This window comes from Gadus macrocephalus, chromosome 15 (genome assembly GCF_031168955.1).
Source record: "Gadus macrocephalus chromosome 15, ASM3116895v1".
Classification (NCBI taxonomy): Eukaryota; Metazoa; Chordata; class Actinopteri; order Gadiformes; family Gadidae; genus Gadus; species Gadus macrocephalus.
Window position 1 is genome coordinate 20864989 of NC_082396.1, and position 19814 is coordinate 20884802.

Sequence of the window (19814 nt, forward strand, 5' to 3'; positions counted from 1 at the left end):
TGCATCCCCCTCCAGCATCCGCTTCTTCTTTATTCTGGCCTTTTCAGCCCCTCCTTTCTCTTTTCTCTTCTTGCCTTCCATGAGTGCCACAACAAGCAAAAGCAAGCAACCACGAACTTGCTCGCCTTCTCTGTCTGACTGTCTTTAGGGCCATGCCATTAGATGGCCTGCAAGCTGTTTATTGGATAAACGCATTTCCCAATCCCAGGAGTCTTTGCTCCATTCTACGTCAATTCAAGAACAAACATATTAAAGTAAACTGTAGTTCGTATTATTTATTCATGGCCATGAAAGTTCTGTAACGCCTGAATAATGAAGAATTAAATGAAGTAAAAAAAAATAATATAAAAAGAAAACCATGAATGAGACATAGAGAGTAAGCAAGTGGTATAAATATTGGTTGGATGTTCATGAGAGTCTTGACGGGGAATAAATTATGCTCAGGGCCGGCTTGCAGACGCCTCGCGGCCGCTCACAACTGTGGGCCGGTCCAACTGACTTCGCAGGCCGCTACACAATTGTGGGCCGGTCCACCTGAACTCGCTGGCCGGCCGGCCGACCGGGAAATCTCCCGATCGTCCCGACGGCCACTCCGCCTCTGTTTGACAGCATGGGCACCGTTTCTCGGGACATTTGATGACAAGACGTGGCTCCATTCTCGTCTCTCCTGCACTGACGGAGCCCAGTAAGCACGCAGGCTGCTCTCGCATCAATGGCCTGTCACCGACATTATTTGACGACTCTCCAGGCCGGCGTCTCAGAGCCGACCCACAGCGGTGCTTCGGAGGCTGTGGTTTGTGTAGATCTGCGAAAGACCCACCTGAAATGTAGAATGACAGGATATTTATTATATTATGGGGATGCAGGGAAACTATTTAGTAGCTATGGCCTAATGCAAAGTTATAGCCATAATCACCTCTTCTTTTTAGTTTTACAATTGGATACTGGTTTGGAGTCACTGGGTCATGGCATGGAAGCTATTGAAAGAAATATGATAATTCCTGCATATTAATTTTCATATAAAATAGAGGAAGAACTAAAATACCATGAAAAGTGGTGTGTCTTATTCTTAGGGTTCAGTTTTACAATTGGATACTGGTTTGGAGTCACTGGGTCACATAGCATGGAAGCTATTGAAATAAATATGATCATTCCTGCATATTAATATTCATATAAAATATAGAGAAAGCACTAAAATACCATGAAAAGTGGTGTGTCTTATTCTTAGGCTTTAGATTTACAATTGGATACTGGTTTGGAGTCTCTGGGTCACATGGCATTGAAGCTATTGAAATAAATATGATAATTCCTGCATATTAATATTCATATAAAATAGAGGAAGCACTAAAATACCATAAAAAGTGGTGTGTCTTATTCATAGGCTTTACTTTTACAATTGGATACTGGTTTGGAGTCACTGGGTCACATGAAATGGAAACTATTGAAAAAACTGCAAGTATTTTGTATTGATATATTTACGTGAAGTAATTTATTGACGTACCCAAATCAGTTTCCAGCGATTCACCGCGAGGCTCTTCAAGGTGCGCTAACCCTTCTCCTGCTGCTATTGCTGGGCAAATCTCAGTGAAGTCGCGGCTGGAACTGGACTGAATATCCGTCGAATATCCAACCTAAAACTAACTTCACCGCGGTACCACACGCCGGAGGCCAGGGTGCGCTTTTGGTTGAGGTAGAACGATTTGGCATCTGATGGACATTTTGCAATATATTTTTTGAAACTTTCCACTGGACACAGCGGATCCTCAGGCCTGGCAAACATAAACCCTCTTAGGTTTTCCTTTTCAGGTTCATTCGGGTCTTTGTGATTCTTGCTTTGAGGATTGTGCGCCAGGCTGACATATTCAACCCCATCCTAGTCTCTCTGGAGGATGAAAGATGACATGGATAGCCCCCGGGTTCCCTCCCTGCCACGCCGAGCCAAACATATTTGGATGTCGAACCAGACTTTTCTGACCAGGCCGACGGGCGAATCTGGAGACAGTGCAGTTGAATATTTAATACGTTCGAAGTCCGACTCTGAGATACGGGGATGGTGGAGGCTGGTATCTTTACCACTTTTCCTGTACCGTTTAAGTACGGATTTAAACACGGCATTGCTGGTCCTGAATCTGGTGTCAGTTATAATATTGAAGCCAACTATATAACGCTTAATACCGGCTCTCCGACTCCTTAGGCTGGCTATGCTGTACTCCCCTCCTGTCTTGGTGGACTGGGCAGCGGCATAAAACTCCCGCAGTCTCATTAAGAGCATCAGCGGTGTAGTTTACGAAGTTGGAGTCCATTCGTTTTTGTTCAAGAAAGTCTCTCAGTATATTAACTGCCCATTTTGTTGTTTTTTGGAAGTGGTGGGGACAATAACCATTGGTTTGAAAAGTGCTGGGTACCCTTATGTAAGCTATTCATCCATTCAATGCTGCATTACAATATGCTCTACAGTGTATTGTCAGGTGTTGAAAATCCTATTCGAACAATAAAAGTTGAAAACCACAGTTAGTGTTTTGGCTTGTTTTGCAAAACGGCGTTGGAAACACCAGGGTATTGGCTCGGGATATGTAATACTAATACACACAGGACAAAGAAAAGTATCGGCAATTTAACACTTATCTTGACATCAAAAAAGTTTACCAGACAAACATAGTGTACACATAGTATATAATATAATATAATTGTGTATATAATATCACGGCCAAAAGCTCTGTGCGCCTCGGGATGGCCATAGCGCAGGGAGCTCTCATAGGGATTGGGCTTCTCGGGGTTTGTTTACCGGCGTTGCTATGGGTTCCGGTGTAGGTACCACATCCATAGACATCTTATATGATAGACGGAGGCGCAGAGCTTTTGGCCGTGATATTATCTATACAATTATATTATACTATTATATATAGAACGTTATAAGACGCTGTCACCTAGTGTGAGAGGAGAGTTGACGGAGTGACCTAGTTTCAAAGTTTATACCATTTATGCTCGGTAATACCGGTGTAACGTTTTGACACGACTAGACGACTACTACTACATGTTCCAAATCTGTTAACGTATTCTCCATCCATTAAAAGAGAAAGATCAGTTAAGTCATTAATTCGTCTGAAATATACCAGCCAGCACATACACATTTGACTAGCAGCTTGTGCTAGCTCCCGCCTAGCAATAACGTCAATGGTGGAGCTCTGGCTAATTCACCTGCACAACTCTTTAATGCCTGACGTCAACGTTTTGGGCGGACTATTTCTCTGCTGATCAACACTATGATGCTGGTAACAAATACATTGCAAATAAATTGTTTCGTTTTGGGAAGTAGCCGTGTAATAAGCGGGATAATGTATAGAACTTAGCCGGTCATTATCGAAAAATAAGCCCCTTCATGGCGAAGCAAGACACCTCCGCTGCGCGTCGGTGTCCTGTTCGCCCTGTCGGGGCTTATTTTCTCGATAATGACCGGCGTTCTATACATTATCCCTTACTTATATATCTATACTTTTAAGCTATTTTTCACTCATCTGTGTGTGTGTATTTGTGCATATATATACATATCCAACAGAAAAATCCAAATGCTTCTCATGTTTTTTGTACATTATTTGCCTAACATAAATAGGAGTCCACACACGCGTAGTCAAAATGACAAGCAGTTTATTGCTGCTTAGCACACAAACAATACACCAAACTGAAAATGAAGCTTCTCTTCGGAGTGAACCAAGGCCAAAATAATTAAACAAAACAAACTAGATTTTAAAGGGAAGTTCAAGCTACCTAAACCCTATGTCAAAGTAAATAATAAAAAAGACCATCACTAAAACTAACATCCTAAACTATGAAAAAACATGAGAAAACAAGTCAAAAGAAAAGGCAGCTCACTCCTACTGCTTCCAGGTACTAACAGTGACTATATACCAATGTGGAAAAAAGGTAACAATTTAAAGTTACTATGTACAACAAAAGTGACTAGTGAAACAAACTAAGGTAATACTTAACATGCATATTCAATCGAAACGAACTAAGTACAGGTCAACCTTGTATGCAGAAACAACAACACAAACATTAACACAAACATCTTAAGGACATATAACTATATATATATTTACAACAATAACAGTGTCATGAGATTTTGCAAAGTATTCTCAAAAGTCCAACATGTGAGTAATGTCCTCTTGGCACAAACGGGTGTCTGCTCCTCTCGACGTGCAGGGGCTGGAGGACAGGCAAGAGGGACACCTGCAACAAGCAAAGATGTGCAGATATAGTGTCAAGAAGTTAAGTTTGTAACTGACATGTCCATGGTAGTTGCTTCATTCACAATTGAAAATGGCATAGGTTTAAAAGATTTGCAAAAACGATAAAGATAAAATTCAGTGTTCAATTAAAAAAAAAATTGAACACTGAAAAAAAAAAACAGTAAAATAAAACTGAATGAAATTATTGTCATTACAGGGCACAGAGTGGAGATCACTGAGGGAAATGTATTTTTTTTTATTGTAAGGTTTGAATACTTTTGACGGCACTGTATCTTAAGGGTCCTTCAATAAGTTACATCACTCAATTAGTTTCTACATACATTTCAGTGACATAATTTAGTCTAGGATTTGTGTTTGTGTTAAACTTATGTTTACCTATTGCAATTGGCTGCAGAAGTGATTGAAGTATCCCGGATCTTCAGCTTCAGAATAGATTGCTTCTAGCGCTCCCCTTTTTCCTGTCCCAACATATCCTGTAAAACAAAAAGGAAGGAGAAAAAACATACTGACAAGTGACCTCTACAGATGTGATCAATGCATAGTTATGATACTGTGTGTAATCACACAGATACCAACACCATCAAGTACTGTATAAGATGTATACCTGGTGTGCAGTTTTTATATAGTCGTCCACATCCAAGGCAGGTGTCAATGGTGTACATGGTGCAGAAAGCTTTTTTGTACGTTGCAGAAAACCTACTCCATGTAGCAACACCTGTGTAACAAAATTGTGAGTCAAAAGAGCACATTTCCATAGAGATATTCAAAACACCACAGTACTTAAGTATTGTATACCACTGCTATTAAATAACTTACTGTCAAGCCACTGAAAATGTGCCCGTCTTCTCAAATAATTGGTGGACACAATGTCTCTGAATGTGGTACACACCAGAGCCAAGGTAGACATTATCTCCTTCCTGGAGCACCACCTCTTTGAGGATTTCATCAAACACAGATGTTGGCATCTGTAAAATATATGTCAGGAAAAATCAAGCTTATTAACACATTCCCCTGATGCTTAGGTGTACAGGTTCTAGTTAAAAAAAGAAAGAAAGATTACCTCCAATATGAAGCACCTGTCGGCATTTTCAAACTGAACCTTTGAGGGAAAATTATTTATGTATCAATATAGACGTGTAAGAATAAGAAACCTGAATTGCATTAAAGAGTCTATAACAAAAAGGAGCATGACACTGGGTGTCCTCTGCCATCAACATCATGCTCACCTCATGATCCCTTTTTCTGGTCTTTGGGATCCTGTAGATCGGCTGCAGTGATCCTTGGAGCAATGCTGTGGCCTCATTTGTCCAGTATGCAAACCTCTGTCCGTGGCTTTCGAGTGACAGTGACAGAAAAAAAAGGTTAACTAATGTATAACTAATGTTGTGTAGGAAGTTACATTTAAAGTTGTCTTACCCATCAATCTGGAACCGTTCCATCAAATTAATTAACATTTCCTTCAGTACTATTAACACTCACCCATTTTTTTCCATCCTCCCTCAGTGTTTTCCAATGGTAGGACGCCAATACTTTTTCTGTTGTTCGGCGTCTCCCTGGATGACCCCCACTGCCAAGATTGTCATGGCACTCCTTTAAGGCATTACAGACTTGCTCCTGGTTACACACACCATAGCGTGGTTTTCCCTGGAAGCTGTAATACAACTGCTCGTCTGATGCAGCAGGAAAATACAACATTCATTTAGTGTTTTTTGGGGGTGTAAATCTCTGGTTTCATCACTGGATTCATTGGACAACGATAGGATATTTGCAGATATCAAAAGTTTGCCGCGATACGATTTCGATTCAGGGGCATGCGATCGATATGAGACGATATTATATGCCCATTTAACACAACCTCTTACATTCAAATCGACTTTATTATAATTTCATCATTTTATTTCTTTGCTCTACCGGATATTTAAAACAAAAACAATCCATTTTTAATACAAATAATAAAGTGCGACATAATTGCATTTAAGTGCAAAAGGTTTTTTATGGCTTAAATTAAAAAGCCTGTAATGATCTTTCATTTTGAACATAGACCATTCCCAACCTCGGTGGGAATGGTCCCACCCAAATTCCAACACCGCACCGCAGTGTTGGAATTTACCCCGGAAGACGAGAGGGTCGCCTCCCTGCGCCTAAGGGTTGTAGGGGGGAAAACTCTGACTGTTGTTTGTGCGTATGCACCAAACAGCAGCTCAGAGTACTCGGCCTTCTTGGAGACCCTGAATGGAGTCCTGTATGGGGCTCCAGTAGGGGACTCCGTAGTTCTGCTGGGAGACTTCAACGCCCACGTGGGCAACGATGGAGACACCTGGAGAGGCGTGGTGGGGAGGAACGGCCTCCCTGATCTAAACCCGAGCGGTCGTTTGTTATTGGACTTCTGTGCTAGTCATGGATTATCCATAACAAACACCATGTTCGAACATAAGGGTGCTCATAAGTGTACCTGGTACCAGAGTACCCTAGGCCGAAGATCAATGATCGATTTTGTGATTGTGTCATCTGATCTGAGGCCGCATGTTTTGGACACTCGGGTAAAGAGAGGGGCGTAACTGTCAACCGACCACCATCTGGTTGTGAGTTGGATCAGGGAATGGGGGAAATTTCCGGATAGACCTGGTATGCCCAAACGAGTAGTGCGGGTGAACTGGGAACGTCTGGAGGAGGCCCCCGTCCTAGGTATCTTCAACTCACACCTCCGGCGGAGTTTTTCTGGCATTCCTGTGGAGGTTGGGGGCATTGAGCCGGAGTGGGCGGTGTTCAAAGCCTCCATTGCTGAAGCTGCGGTGGCTAGCTGTGGCCTCAGGGTCTTAGGCTCCTCAAGGGGCGGTAACCCTCGGACACCGTGGTGGACACCGGTGGTCAGGGAAGCCGTCCGATTGAAGAAGGAGGCCTTCCGGGATATGATATCCTGGAGGACTCCTGACTCAGTTGCAGGGTACCGACAGGCCCAAAGGGCTGCAGCTGCTGCCGTGTCGGAGGCTAAGCAGCGGGTGTGGGAGAAGTTTGGAGAGGCCATGGAGAAGGACTTTCGGTCGGCACCAAAGTGTTTCTGGAAGACTATCCGGCACCTCAGGAGGGGGAAACGGGGAACCATCCAAGCTGTGTACAGTAAGGATGGGACTCTGTTGACCTCAACTGAGGAGGTCGTCGGACGTTGGAAGGAACACTTTGAGGAACTCCTGAATCCGAATAACACGCCCTCTATGTTGGAGGCAGAGCTCGAGGTTGATGGTGTTTCGTCGTCAATTTCCCTGGTGGAGGTCACTGAGGTAGTCAAACATCTCCGCTGTGGCAAAGCCCCAGGGATTGATGAGATCCAGCCAGAAATGCTAAAGGCTCTGGGTGTTGAGGGGCTGTCATGGTTGACACGCCTATTCAACATCGTGTGGGAGTCGGGTACAGTGCCAAAGGAGTGGCAAACCGGGGTGGTGGTTCCCCTGTTCAAAAAGGGGGACCAGAGAGTGTGTGCCAATTACCGGGGTATCACACTTCTCAGCCTCCCTGGTAAAGTCTACTCCAAGGTGCTGGAAAGGAGGTTTCGGCCGATCGTCGAACCTCAGATTGAAGAGGAACAATGCGGTTTTCGCCCCGGACGTTGAACTACGGACCAGCTCTTCACTCTCGCAAGGATCCTGGAGGGGGCCTGGGAGTATGCCCATCCGGTCTACATGTGTTTTGTGGATCTGGAGAAGGCGTATGACCGGGTCCCCCGGGAGAAACTGTGGGAGGTGCTGCGGGAGTATGGGGTAAGGGGGTCTATCCTCAAAGCGACTCCCAAAGCGAGAGCTGTGTTCGCGTCCTCGGCAGCCAGTCAGTTTCGTTCTCAGTGGGTGCTGGTCTCCGCCAGGGCTGCGCCTTGTCACCAATCCTGTTTGTGATATACATGGACAGGATATCGAGGCGTAGTCGTGGTGGGGAGGGGTTGCAGTTCGATGGTCTGAGGATCTCGTCACTGCTTTTTGCAGATGATGTGGTCCTCATTGGATCATCGGCCTGTGACCTTCAGCACTCACTGGATCGGCTGGCGGCCGAGTGTGAAGCGGCTGGGATGAGGATCAGCACCGCTAAATCTGAGGCCATGACTCTTAGCAGGAAACCGATGGATTGCTTACTCCGGGTAGGAAATGAGTCCTTAGCCCAAGTGAAGGAGTTCAAGTACCTCGGGGTCTTGTTCGCGAGTGAGGGTACTATGGAGCGTGAGATTGGCCGGAGAATCGGAGCAGCGGGGGCGGTATTGCGTTCGCTTTACCGCACCGTTGTAACGAAAAGAGAGCTGAGCCGCAAGGCAAAGCTCTCGATCTACCGGTCGATCTTCGTTCCAATCCTCACCTATGGTCATGAGGGCTGGGTGATGACCGAAAGGACGAGATCGCGGGTACAAGCGGCCGAGATGAGTTTTCTCAGAAGGGTGGCTGGCGTCTCCCTTAGGGATAGGGTGAGAAGCTCAGCCATCCGTGAGGAACTCGGATTAGAGCCGCTGCTCCTTTACTTAGAAAGGAGTCAGCTGAGGTGGTTCGGGCATCTGGTAAGGATGCCCACTGGGCGCCTTCCTTGGGAGGTGTTTCAGGCACGTCCAGTGGGGAGGAGACCTCGGGGAAGACCCAGGACTAGGTGGAGAGATTATATCTCAACACTGGCCTGGGAACGCCTCGGGATCCCCCCGTCAGAGCTGGTCAATGTGGCCCGGGAAAGGGAAGTCTGGGGCCCCCTGCTTGAGCTGCTCCCCCCGCGACCCGACCCCGGATAAGCGGTCGAAAATAAGAGATGAGATGAGACCATTCCCAACCTATCTGTGTGGATAGTTTTCTTCTAAAAACAATCATCTTGGCTGTTAAAATAAGCCGTCCGTGTTGCCAGATTGGGCACATTTTCAGCCCGATTTGGCTACATTTAATCACGTTAGGCTGGAAAAACGGGACATATGCCCAATCTGGCAACACAAACCGAAACTAGACACAGGCCTACTCGCGCTCACACATGTGCTCGCTGTTGCCTCATTTAACCGGTGAACGGATGAGTGGCTTGGCGCTTTGCGCAGAAATAGTTTCACAAACACCCGCGTAAGGAGATATATAATAATAAAAGCGTGTAATACAGCAATATGCATCGTTGTTGGGCGTTGCATCGATGCAGTTGGATCGTTCGCCAATTACGTTAAACCCCTAGTGTTTATGTATGTATAATAACTGGGTAGTGTGGTGACCCACAATTGCTGTGTGAGACATTCACCAAGGGACTGTACCTCTGAGGTAAACAGTTCCGGTTTACTACCGTAGTGTTTCATGACAGTTCCGATTCTCTGCAGTTTCGATTTAAACTCATGTGCGAGTAACACTCGTTTGTTTGAAGTGGAGAGTAAAGTTGACTCGAGCCATCTCCGTCTCTTGTCTCATCATTTACATAACTCCACAATTGGTGACCCCCGACGCGAGTTGGATACGGCTGTAAAATGTTTCACATCGACGATGAAAACAACGCGCCCGCCGCTGGCGGTGCGGCTATCGACGCAACGCCGGCGCTATCTATGCTGCCACCGTCAAGTTACCGGACTTCTGGCAGAACAACCCACGGTCGTGGTTCCAGCATATCGAAGCCCAGTTCCAGCTGAGAGGAATAACACAGGACGTGACTAAGTATTTCCACATGGTAGCAGCCTTAGATGCCTCGACGACGGCCAGGTGTATGGCGCGGTTGGAGGCTCCTCCAGCTGTCGGCAAGTACGACGCGCTCAAGGCGTTCCTCGTGGACCTTTTTGAACTGTCGGAGCTGGAGAAGGCGGACCGCCTGCTTTCCCTGAACGGCCTGGGCGACGGCAAGCCGTCCGAGTTGATGGAGAGGATGCTGGCTGTGCTTGGCTCGGCGGATCCCTCCTTCCTTTTCACCCACATCTTCCTGCGGCAGCTTCCAGCACCCGTGCGCACCGCACTGGCCAGCTCACCCCTCTTTGCCTCCAAGGACTACCGGGCGGTGGCTGTAGAGGCAGACAGGATTTTCCTCGCCAACAGGCAGCAGTTTGTTCATGCGCTGTTGCCCCCCCAGCACACGTCGGCCCCGTTTCCGCCGCAGGGGTACGACCCGGACACCGCAGCCGCTGTGACCGCCCGCCGACAGCATGACGACGGGTGTTGTTACTACCACGCCAGGTTCGGGGCCAAGGCCAAGCAGTGTCGCCAGCCTTGCAGTTTTGGGGCCCCGGGAAAAGCCCGGGCCAGCGCTCATTAACAGCTGTGAGCGCTGGTCGGGACTGCAGGCTGTTGTTCGTCACTGACACCTTGTCCGGCCGGCGGCTGCTGGTCGATTCTGGGGCTCAGCGCAGCATCCTGCCGGCAATGCCTGTGGACACTATGGCTGGCGGCCATGGCCCCCCGATGGACGCCGCCAACGGCACACCCATTCGTACCTACGGCACGAGGTATGTGGATGTGTGTTTCGGCGGCCGGCGTTTTGGTTGGGATTTCGTCATGGCTGCCGTGTCTACTCCTCTCCTTGGGGCGGATTTCCTCTGCGCATACAGGCTGCTGGTGGATGTTACCAACTGCCGCCTGATCGACGCCCTCTCCTTTGCTTCGTTCCCCTGCACGCTGGGGGGGGTGGGGAGGCTTTGTCTTGCGAACACGTTTGCCACTGGGGACCTGTATCAACGCCTGCTGGCTGAGTTTCCTGACATCACCTCGCCAACGTTTTCATCGGCTGTGGCTAAGCATGGTGTGGAGCACTACATCACCACGGTTGGCCCCCCGGAGTATGCATGTGCCCGCCGCCTCGACTCTGCCAAGCTCGCGGTCGCAAGTCTGTGGGCCTCCCCCCTGCACATGGTGACCAAGGCTGATGGCGGTTGGCGTCCGTGTGGTGATTTCCGTCGCTTGAATAACGCCACCACCCCCGACCGGTACCCGGTACCGCACATTCAGGATTTCACCGCCCACCTGGCTGGCACCGCCGTCTTTTCAAAGGTGGACCTGGTACGCGGTTACTATCAGGTGCCCGTCCGCCCGCAGGATGTCCCCAAGACGGCGGTCATCACGCCCTTTGGACTTTTTGAATTCCTGAGGATGCCTTTCGGCCTCAAGGGTGCAGCGCATGGATTCTGTGCTGCGGGACATGCCGTTCCTGTTCGTCTATCTGGATGACATCGTCGTTGCCAGTGCGTCCGCGGACGACCACGTGACGCATCTACGGAAGCTGTTCGGTCGGCTCAGTGAGCATGGTCTCATTGTCAACCCGGCCAAGTGCGAGTTTGGCCGGTCATCCATCACCTTCCTCGGCCACCTCGTCACTCCGCAGGGGGCGGTTCCCCTCCCGGCCAAGGTGGACGCCATCGCCAGTTTCCCACGTCCGCGCACTGTGAAGTCCCTGCAGGAGTTCCTGGGCATGGTGAACTTCTATAACCGTTTCCTCCCCCATGCGGCCCAGCTCATGCGACCCTTGTACAACGCCTTGTGGGGCAGGAAGCCTGCAGACGTGTTGGATTGGTCCACGGAAATTACGGCTGCCTTCGATGCTGCCAAAACCGCGTTGGCCAACGCTGCTCTGCTGGCGCACCCGTCTCCGACCGCCCCTGTTGCTCTTACTACGGACGCCTCTGATTACGCCGTGGGGGCTGTGTGTGAGCAGTGGGTGGGCGGAGCCTGGCAACCGCTGGCCTTTTTCAGCAGGAAGCTCCGCGACAACGAGAGGAAATACAGTGCTTTTGACAGGGAGCTCCTGGCTCTTTTCCTCGCCACCCGTCATTTCCGCTTCCTGTTGGAGGGCCGTCGGTTCACGGCTTTTGTTGACCACAAGCCGCTGACGTTCGCCATGGCCAAGTCTTCGGAGCCATGGTCTGGTCGACAGCAGCGTCAGCTCTCCGCCATCTCGGAGTACACCACTGACGTTCAGCATGTGGCCGGCAAAGACAATTTTGTAGCCGACTGCCTCTCTCGGGTGGTTATTGGTTCTGTCCACTTGGGCCTCGACTACGCAGCTATGGCTGGGGATCAAGCTATTGACTCTGAGGTGCAGGCCTACAGGACAGCCCCCACGGCACTCCTCATGGAGGACGTGGTGTTTGGCACGGCCAACACTGCGCTCCTCTGCGACGTCTCTACTGGCCAACCGCGCCCCATGGTGCCTGCTGGCTGGAGGCGTAAGGTTTTCGACACGATCCACAGCCTTTCCCACCCAGGGGTGAAGGCCTCTGCCAAGCTCGTGGGGGCCAAGTTCGTCTGGCCGGGCCTGCGGAAGGACGTCAGGGCCTGGGCTGCTGTCTGTGTGGCGTGCCAGCGTGCGAAGGTGACTCGGCATACCAAAGCCCCCTTGGCACTCTTCAAAGTGCCGGAGAGGCGTTTCGACCACGTGAATGTGGACCTGGTGGGCCCGCTTTCACCCTCCTGTGGTTACACCTACCTCCTCACCATGGTGGACCGGATCACCAGGTGGCCAGAAGTGCTTCCCCTGTCCTCCACTACAGCAGCTGAGGTGGCCCGGGCGTTCGTTATGGCTTGGGTGGCCCGTTTCGGCACACCGTCAGACATTTCCTCAGACCGGGGGCCGCAGTTCACGTCGGAGCTTTGGACTGCGGTCGCCGGGGTCCTGGGGGTGAAGGTCCACCGCACCACAGTCTATAACCCACGGAGCAACGGGCTTTGCGAGCGGTTTCATCGGGACATGAAGGCCGCGCTCAGGGCCAGCCTTACGGGCGGCGACTGGGCTGACCGTCTCCCGTGGGTTATGCTGGGCCTTCGCTCCGCCCCCAAGGACGATCTTCAGGCCTTGTCGGCAGAGCTGGTGTACGGCCAGCCCCTGCGCGTCCCTGGGGAGTTTCTTCCGGACGCCACGGCCCCGTGGTCGGCTGCCTCCCATTGTGCTGCGTCCCGGGACATTGCGGACGCTTTCATTCCCGTTCCGACGTCTCGCCATGGCCTCCCCCGGTCCTACGTTCCCAGGGATTTACCGTCGGCCAAGTACGTCTTCATCCGCCACGATGGCCACCGTACCCCGCTGCGGCCCCCCTACGATGGGCCCTTCCGCGTCTTGGAGGGTGGGCCTAAGAACTTTGTTGTGGATATGGGGGGCAGGCCTGAGCGGGTGGCTATAGACCGGCTCAAGCCTGCTCATGTGGATGTTGGCGAACCGCTCCAGCTGGCTCAGCCCCCGCGGCGGGGGGCGCCCGCCTGCGGCAGCCTCGACCCCTAATCCTGCGGTGGCCTCGACACCTGCTCCTGCCTCTTGCCCTTCTCCTGTTAAGCGCAGCCGTTCTGGCCGCCTGGTCCGCCCCCCTAGGCGTTGATTTTTCTAGGGACTGTTTTGTACTAGTGTATTCTGTTTAACGCTAGTGGGTGTCCGATGTTCTCTGTGTGTTACCTGTTCGGTCTGGACCTGTTGGTTTGGGTGAATTCTGGGGGGGCCTGTGTGGTGACCCACAATTGCTGTGTGAGACATTCACCAAGGGACTGTACCTTTAAGGTAAACAGTTCCGGTTGTTATGACCACATGGCTCAAGCATGGCATAACAAATTGGGAGACACGCAGTGACAAGTTTTTGGTATATTTATTTAAAAATAAAAGGCCCTAACAAGGAAATTAAGTATCAGTGTAGATGGCAGCTTAACTATGTGCAATGTGTTATGGACTGGTGTAATGAGAATGTACAACAAAACCAAAATAAAGACGATGAGGTTTGGCAGCAGCTTCAGTCACCCAGCAGCGAGAGACCGACAGGCTGGATGTCTTCCTCCTTTTATAGGCCAATCAGGCCAATCAGGTCAATCAGGTCAATCAGTTGCACCTGCTGCAGAAAAGGAAGAGCCAAATGGCCCAAGTAGTGAAGCAGCGCCTCCCCCACCACACAGGGGAAGGACACCTTCCCTGACCGCCATGGTATACGTTACCAGGGGGACGTAACACGGTTTACTACCGTAGTGTTTCACGACAGTTCCGATTCTCTGCAGTTTCGATTTGAACTCATGTGCAAGTACCACTCGTTTGTTTGAAGTGGAGAGTAAAGCTGACTCGACTCATCTCCGTCTCTTGTCTCCTCATTTACATAACTCCACAGTAGGTTATATTATGACTAAAAGCAGCACCAGAAAGTCCAAAAGGCCTTGAAATGTTTCAAATATGGATTGAATTGAACAGCTAATATTACTAATAGTACTTGGAAGGAAAAAAGTAAAGGAAGAGGGCTATGATAAGACACCTCTATGGAAGCATATAGAACATTTTAAATGGCAATGCAATTTGCAATTACATTATGCATTTGACAATTCATTATGCAATTTTATGATGTAATTTGTAAATACGTTATTCAAAGTGTATTTTAACATGCAAAGTGACAATGCAATCCTCAATTAAATTTGCAAAAGTTATAACAATACAAATAGAATAACATTTTGTCAAATTCTTTGAGTTCCTTTATTCAAATTAAAAAGCTATACCGTCCCCGTGATTGCAATCCACTTCGCCACGCTCCGTGTGTTGCGATATTCAAATGACATTTCAATCCGCAAAACGGAATCCAAAACGGAATCCAAAGCGGAATCCAAAACGGAATCCAAAGAGGAATCCAAAGAGGAATCCAAAACGGAATCCAAAGAGGAATCCAAAACGGAATCCAAAGAGGAATCCAAAGAGGAATCCAAAAAGTCAATATGCAAAGTGGCAAACGTATCAGCCAATCAGCGTCTGGGCGGGAACTACGTCACTTGCTCGTAATTTCCTTGTTCACTTCTAGTTCGTATGTGTCAGGTCCATGGTCACCAATGGAGATTATTGATACGCTCCGAAGTTTGGCCGATGATGTGGAGAACAATCGTGTTGAAGACACAGATGCAGTAGATAGAGTGCGTGTTCTGGGAGATAGGATAGACGACTTATCCTCACTGGTACGTTTTGACGCCAGTGTGGTAAACACAAAGATTTCCCAAGTGCTACAGGCACTGGGTGCGAAACATAGGGTCGGGAGACCCACCGTCTCCACCCACTCCTCACCTACAAAGCTCTCCTCAACCTAGCCCCCAGTCACCTCTGCGACCTCCTCCAAGAATACACTCCCTCCCGCTCCCTCCGCTCAACCTCTATATGTATCCCCACATCACGACTCATTACGAATGGGTGCCCGGTCATTCAGCTGTTCAGCACCCAGACTCTGGAACTCCCTCCCCCCACACATAAAACAGATACCCTTGGAGACAATAGAAAGTGACGTAGTTCTCGCCCAGACGCTGATTGGCTGATACGTTTGCCACTTTGCATATTGACTTTTTGGATTCCTCTTTGGATTCCTCTTTGGATTCCTCTTTGGATTCCGTTTTGGATTCCGTTTTGCCAAATCTTTTGCAAAGCGTTCGTTTTGCGGATTCAAATGTCATTTGAATATCGCAACACACGGAGCGTGGCGAAGTGGATTGCAATCACGGGGACGCTATAGCTTTTCAATTTGAATAAAGGAACTCAAAGAATTTGACAAAATGTTATTGTATTTTTATTGTTATAACTTTTGCAAATTTAATTGAGGATTGCATTGTCACTTTGCATATTAAAATACACTTTGAATAACGTATTTACAAATTACATTATGAAATTGCATAATGCATTGTCAATTGCATAACGTAATTACTTATTGAATTGCAAATTGAAAATTGCATTGCCATTTGAATTTTGCTACATATATGCTTCCATACACCTCAGACAAGATGCAACAGACAATATTTTCTATGACGTTCAAATCTAGGCTAAAACCTACTTATTTAGGATGGCTTTTAGTACCCGGTAGTATGATAATACTTTTGTTTTATCTTACATGCTACATTTATTTTGAAGTACTGTTGGAAGGTAAAGTTAAGTAAAGTTAATTCACACTGTGTGACTTACCTTTTATTGTGTATCTTATTGATGCTTTCCGAATCACTGCCTTTCTGCTCTCTGGTTTCGAGATAGTGTTGGTTAAGGTGTGGTAAACACTAGTTTCTAGGAAATGCTTAATTTCTGCATAAAAGCTCTCCATAGCTGCTGCCATCTCCGGGAAACAAAACTCTCCAACGTACAGTATCTAGTTACGTGGTTGCTATGACTACAGCCAGAGCTACAGCACAAAACAGCCAATCACAACTGTCCGACGTACAGCCAATCACAATGTATACGCCCATTCAAGCGTACAGCCAATGATATTGTGTGACGTAATCAGCAGACGACGGACTCCGAGCCGATCTGGAAGCCTAGCCGATGTGGTACTTACACCGGTCTTGTGTGTTCCAACGGTTTATTAGGTAGGCCGAATAAACGATGATTTCGGTTGAGTATGTGGGGATTTTTTCAGTCGCAATTGTTTTGCACATTTTTAAAAGTGGTGGGGACAAAATTCGTATTTTAAATAGTGTCCCCCCCGTCCCCCGTAATCGACGCCTATGGCTGCATCCCAGTCATCGAAGTTGTCGTATTCTCCAAATAAATTAAAAGAAATGTTGAAATCACTCATTGTTACTTTGTTGCGGTGTTGCAATAAATTGTAAACGGCTTTGACTGCGGTCCCGTTGCTATGGTTACTAATTTTAGAGATGATACGCCAGCTAGCCATTAATTGAGAACGGCGAACAGACAATTTGACACTTGTCCAGGTGTCCGTATATCAGGAGTTAATGCACACCCTGCAGCCAATCAGAATCGAGTATTCCCGCAGACCGCGGTGTAATATATATATATATATATATATATATATATATATATATATATATATATATATATATATATATATATATATATATAAGATGGATAGCTCAGTTAACCCTCCACAGTCACGACTGAAGAGATGACACAAACACACACTTGAGTAGGACAAAATGGAATATTCACAACACAATATATATATTTGTAAGGGACCGCATATGCTAGAATGATTGGTATGGCTGAAGTAGCCTTTCTCTTCATCGTTGTGTTTCCACAAGTGGTCCTCCGCTCTCCTCCTCCTGCATCCCGTGCAGCGACATGATGGATGACGCAGAGATGATGATGCTGATGAATGATGATGATGATGCGTCTTGGTTTTCCTCCACTCTAGTGACGTCACGTCGGTTAGGTGGCCGCTCGCTGCCTGAAGAACCGCTCGTGCCCTTCACCGACCCGCTGAGCTTCGGTAGGACACTGACGGGACGACCTGGTGGATTAATGCACTCGTGTATTTATGACTTACGTATAACTACCTAATACATACGATTGTACGTGTGTGTGCACGCACGACCACACGCGCGCTCGCGCGCTACTAACAGACACGCACGCATAACAAAACGATCACCAACAAGGCAATCTTCCACCGCCTTCCTACGTGTCACAGACAGCTGGTGAGTCAGCTGGTGAGCGAGGGACATCCACCAGTCCAGGCTGGGTCGGTTCTAAGTCTTCCCTCGGTTAGCGGAGTGAGGATCATCACATAGGGAGGACGGGTCATCACATCGGGACGACGGGTCATCACATCGGGAGGACGGACCATCACATCCCTCCTGGCTGCGGGTCGCCATGGAGTGCCGCGTGCTGTCCATCCAGAGCCACGTCGTACGGGGCTACGTGGGCAACAAGAGCGCCTCGTTCCCCTTACAGGTAATCACGAATTTCATCCACCACGGTGAATATTCTCCTTGTTCATACTTAAATATATAGATCATGCCAATACCCCCGCTGTGCATGGTAAAGGTTATTATGATGACACATGTGAGGCATTGGATCATATCCTAATGTCACGACATGGATCATTTTCTAAACGTGCACACCATTTCCATATCTTCTCTAGCAGATTGAGATGGTCTGTTGGCTGTCTGTGTATTGGGATCGATGTGGCCGCATAAGAGAGTCGCACGAACTATACTAATAAATGTGACCACGGGCTTGTTTGGTGAAACCAAAGCATCCTGATCCCGTGGTGACATTCTGTTGGTGTTTAAATACTAAGACTCCATGAAGCCCTCACCCTATTGGGCTTCATTGTTAGGATGTGCCTTGATGGCGACTTTCTGCACTGGTTCCTAGTTCTCTTCAGTATTGACCACCATGGGACTGTGTGCTGACCAGGGCATGCAGCCCTGTTCAGCTGTTTTTGGTGTCAGGTCAAATATCTTTATTTTGACAACCCCTTTGTTGAAAAGACTACTTCTACTTTCGAAATGCATATCAATATAACAGCAACTAATGTCACAATTATCATTTGCGTGCTATTATGTGATAATACCTTATCCAACTGTTATTTGATTTACGTAGAGATTATGCATGCTTCAAGATTTTTCAAGTTTAATTACAAACATGTGGATCACAAACAGCTTGTTGACATGTTGGTAAACATTTTATCTAGTGTTGGGCCACTGCCATTAGCGGCCATCTAGTCCATAAAGTGGCCTTTGGAACCAACCTGTCCACGTTAAGAATCTTCTCCTGGAGCTTACTTTACTGCTGAGGTACTTTTTACTGGTAAAAGCTAGCAGTCAATTTCCTAAACAAATAAATAGAAAGAAAAAAAACTGCTACTGCAGAGGCTGAAAGTGAAAAGGCATGGTGGGTTGATATTGAAAGTGCAGGACGGGTTATTATTGGTGTGAGGAAATCCCTCTCACTGCGTCGAGGTTTGCAGGCAAGCTGTCTGGCCCTCATTACACGACAACACTGCTGCGGGCAGGAAGAGTCGGGGAGCTGCTTCTGATTGGCCCTCACGTCTCAGCTCACTGATGTCACTAAAGGAGACATGCAATGCAAGGCGATTATTCATGATAAGAATCTTTTTTTTTTTTTAACAAACTGGGAACAGTAATAAATGTGTTTGATGTAGGAGAGAGACTAAATTACTGGAATTACTAGGTCTCTAGGGGTATACGTTAATTTAAATATGAAAAATTATGTTTTACCCGTTATTCGAAGAATACCTCTCCCAAAAATGAAACACAGTAAGAGCAAAATGTGTTCAAACATCAACTGCACAAGCTGTGATTGGTGCTTATTTATATGTTTGATTTAAAGTTATGAAGGTTATTCTTTCATCTTTCACCGTCTCATTCAAGGAACGCAGCTTACTGCCACCTGCTCAGAGTTCAAGAGTCAAGCTCAAGGGCACTTCAGAAACACACTTGTTAAAAGTCTCGTGCCTATAACCAATAAAAACAGCAGGTGGGGGTCCGATGGTTCATTAGAGGAGCAGCCCCCAATCCATATAGTTCATCTCCTAGAAAGGCTGAAGCAGTGAGCAACAAGGGCTACTTTGACACTGGGGCCAGCTACTGGGACACTGGGGCCAGCTACTGGAGGTACACATAGAGGAGGTACCACATGCGCTCTGGGTCTGGGCTTTAAGACGCTTCATGTTGTGGGTGAGAGACGTCTGTGTGGACGCTAGAGGTCAAAGCCATCACAAAGGCAACGTCTCAAGAAGCAGATGTTAGACCACATATAGACTAACTAGAATTGCCTTGATGAACTGCAATAACAGGCCCATTTTTTACTCTTCTGGATAAAACCCACGGTCTAATACTCACAGAACCAGTGGGTTTGCAAAGAACTGCCAAGTGCGGCCCGGGCTCTGTGAGATAACCCCAAAATCTGTGACTT

The 19814-nt window shown here is 47.9% G+C and overlaps 1 protein-coding gene across 1 annotated transcript in view; it reads left to right on the plus strand.

Moving 5' to 3' along the window:
• Positions 1-17262: 17262 nt before the first annotated feature.
• The window catches only part of pdxkb (pyridoxal (pyridoxine, vitamin B6) kinase b), a 156574-nt gene continuing 154022 nt past the window's right edge, over positions 17263-19814 (plus strand). Inside the window, exons 1-2 of the mRNA XM_060074017.1 lie at positions 17263-17364; positions 17563-17825. Of these exons, the coding sequence (XP_059930000.1) occupies positions 17745-17825 (81 nt within the window). The 5' untranslated portion in view covers positions 17263-17364; positions 17563-17744. The remainder of the gene's footprint in view (positions 17365-17562; positions 17826-19814) is intronic.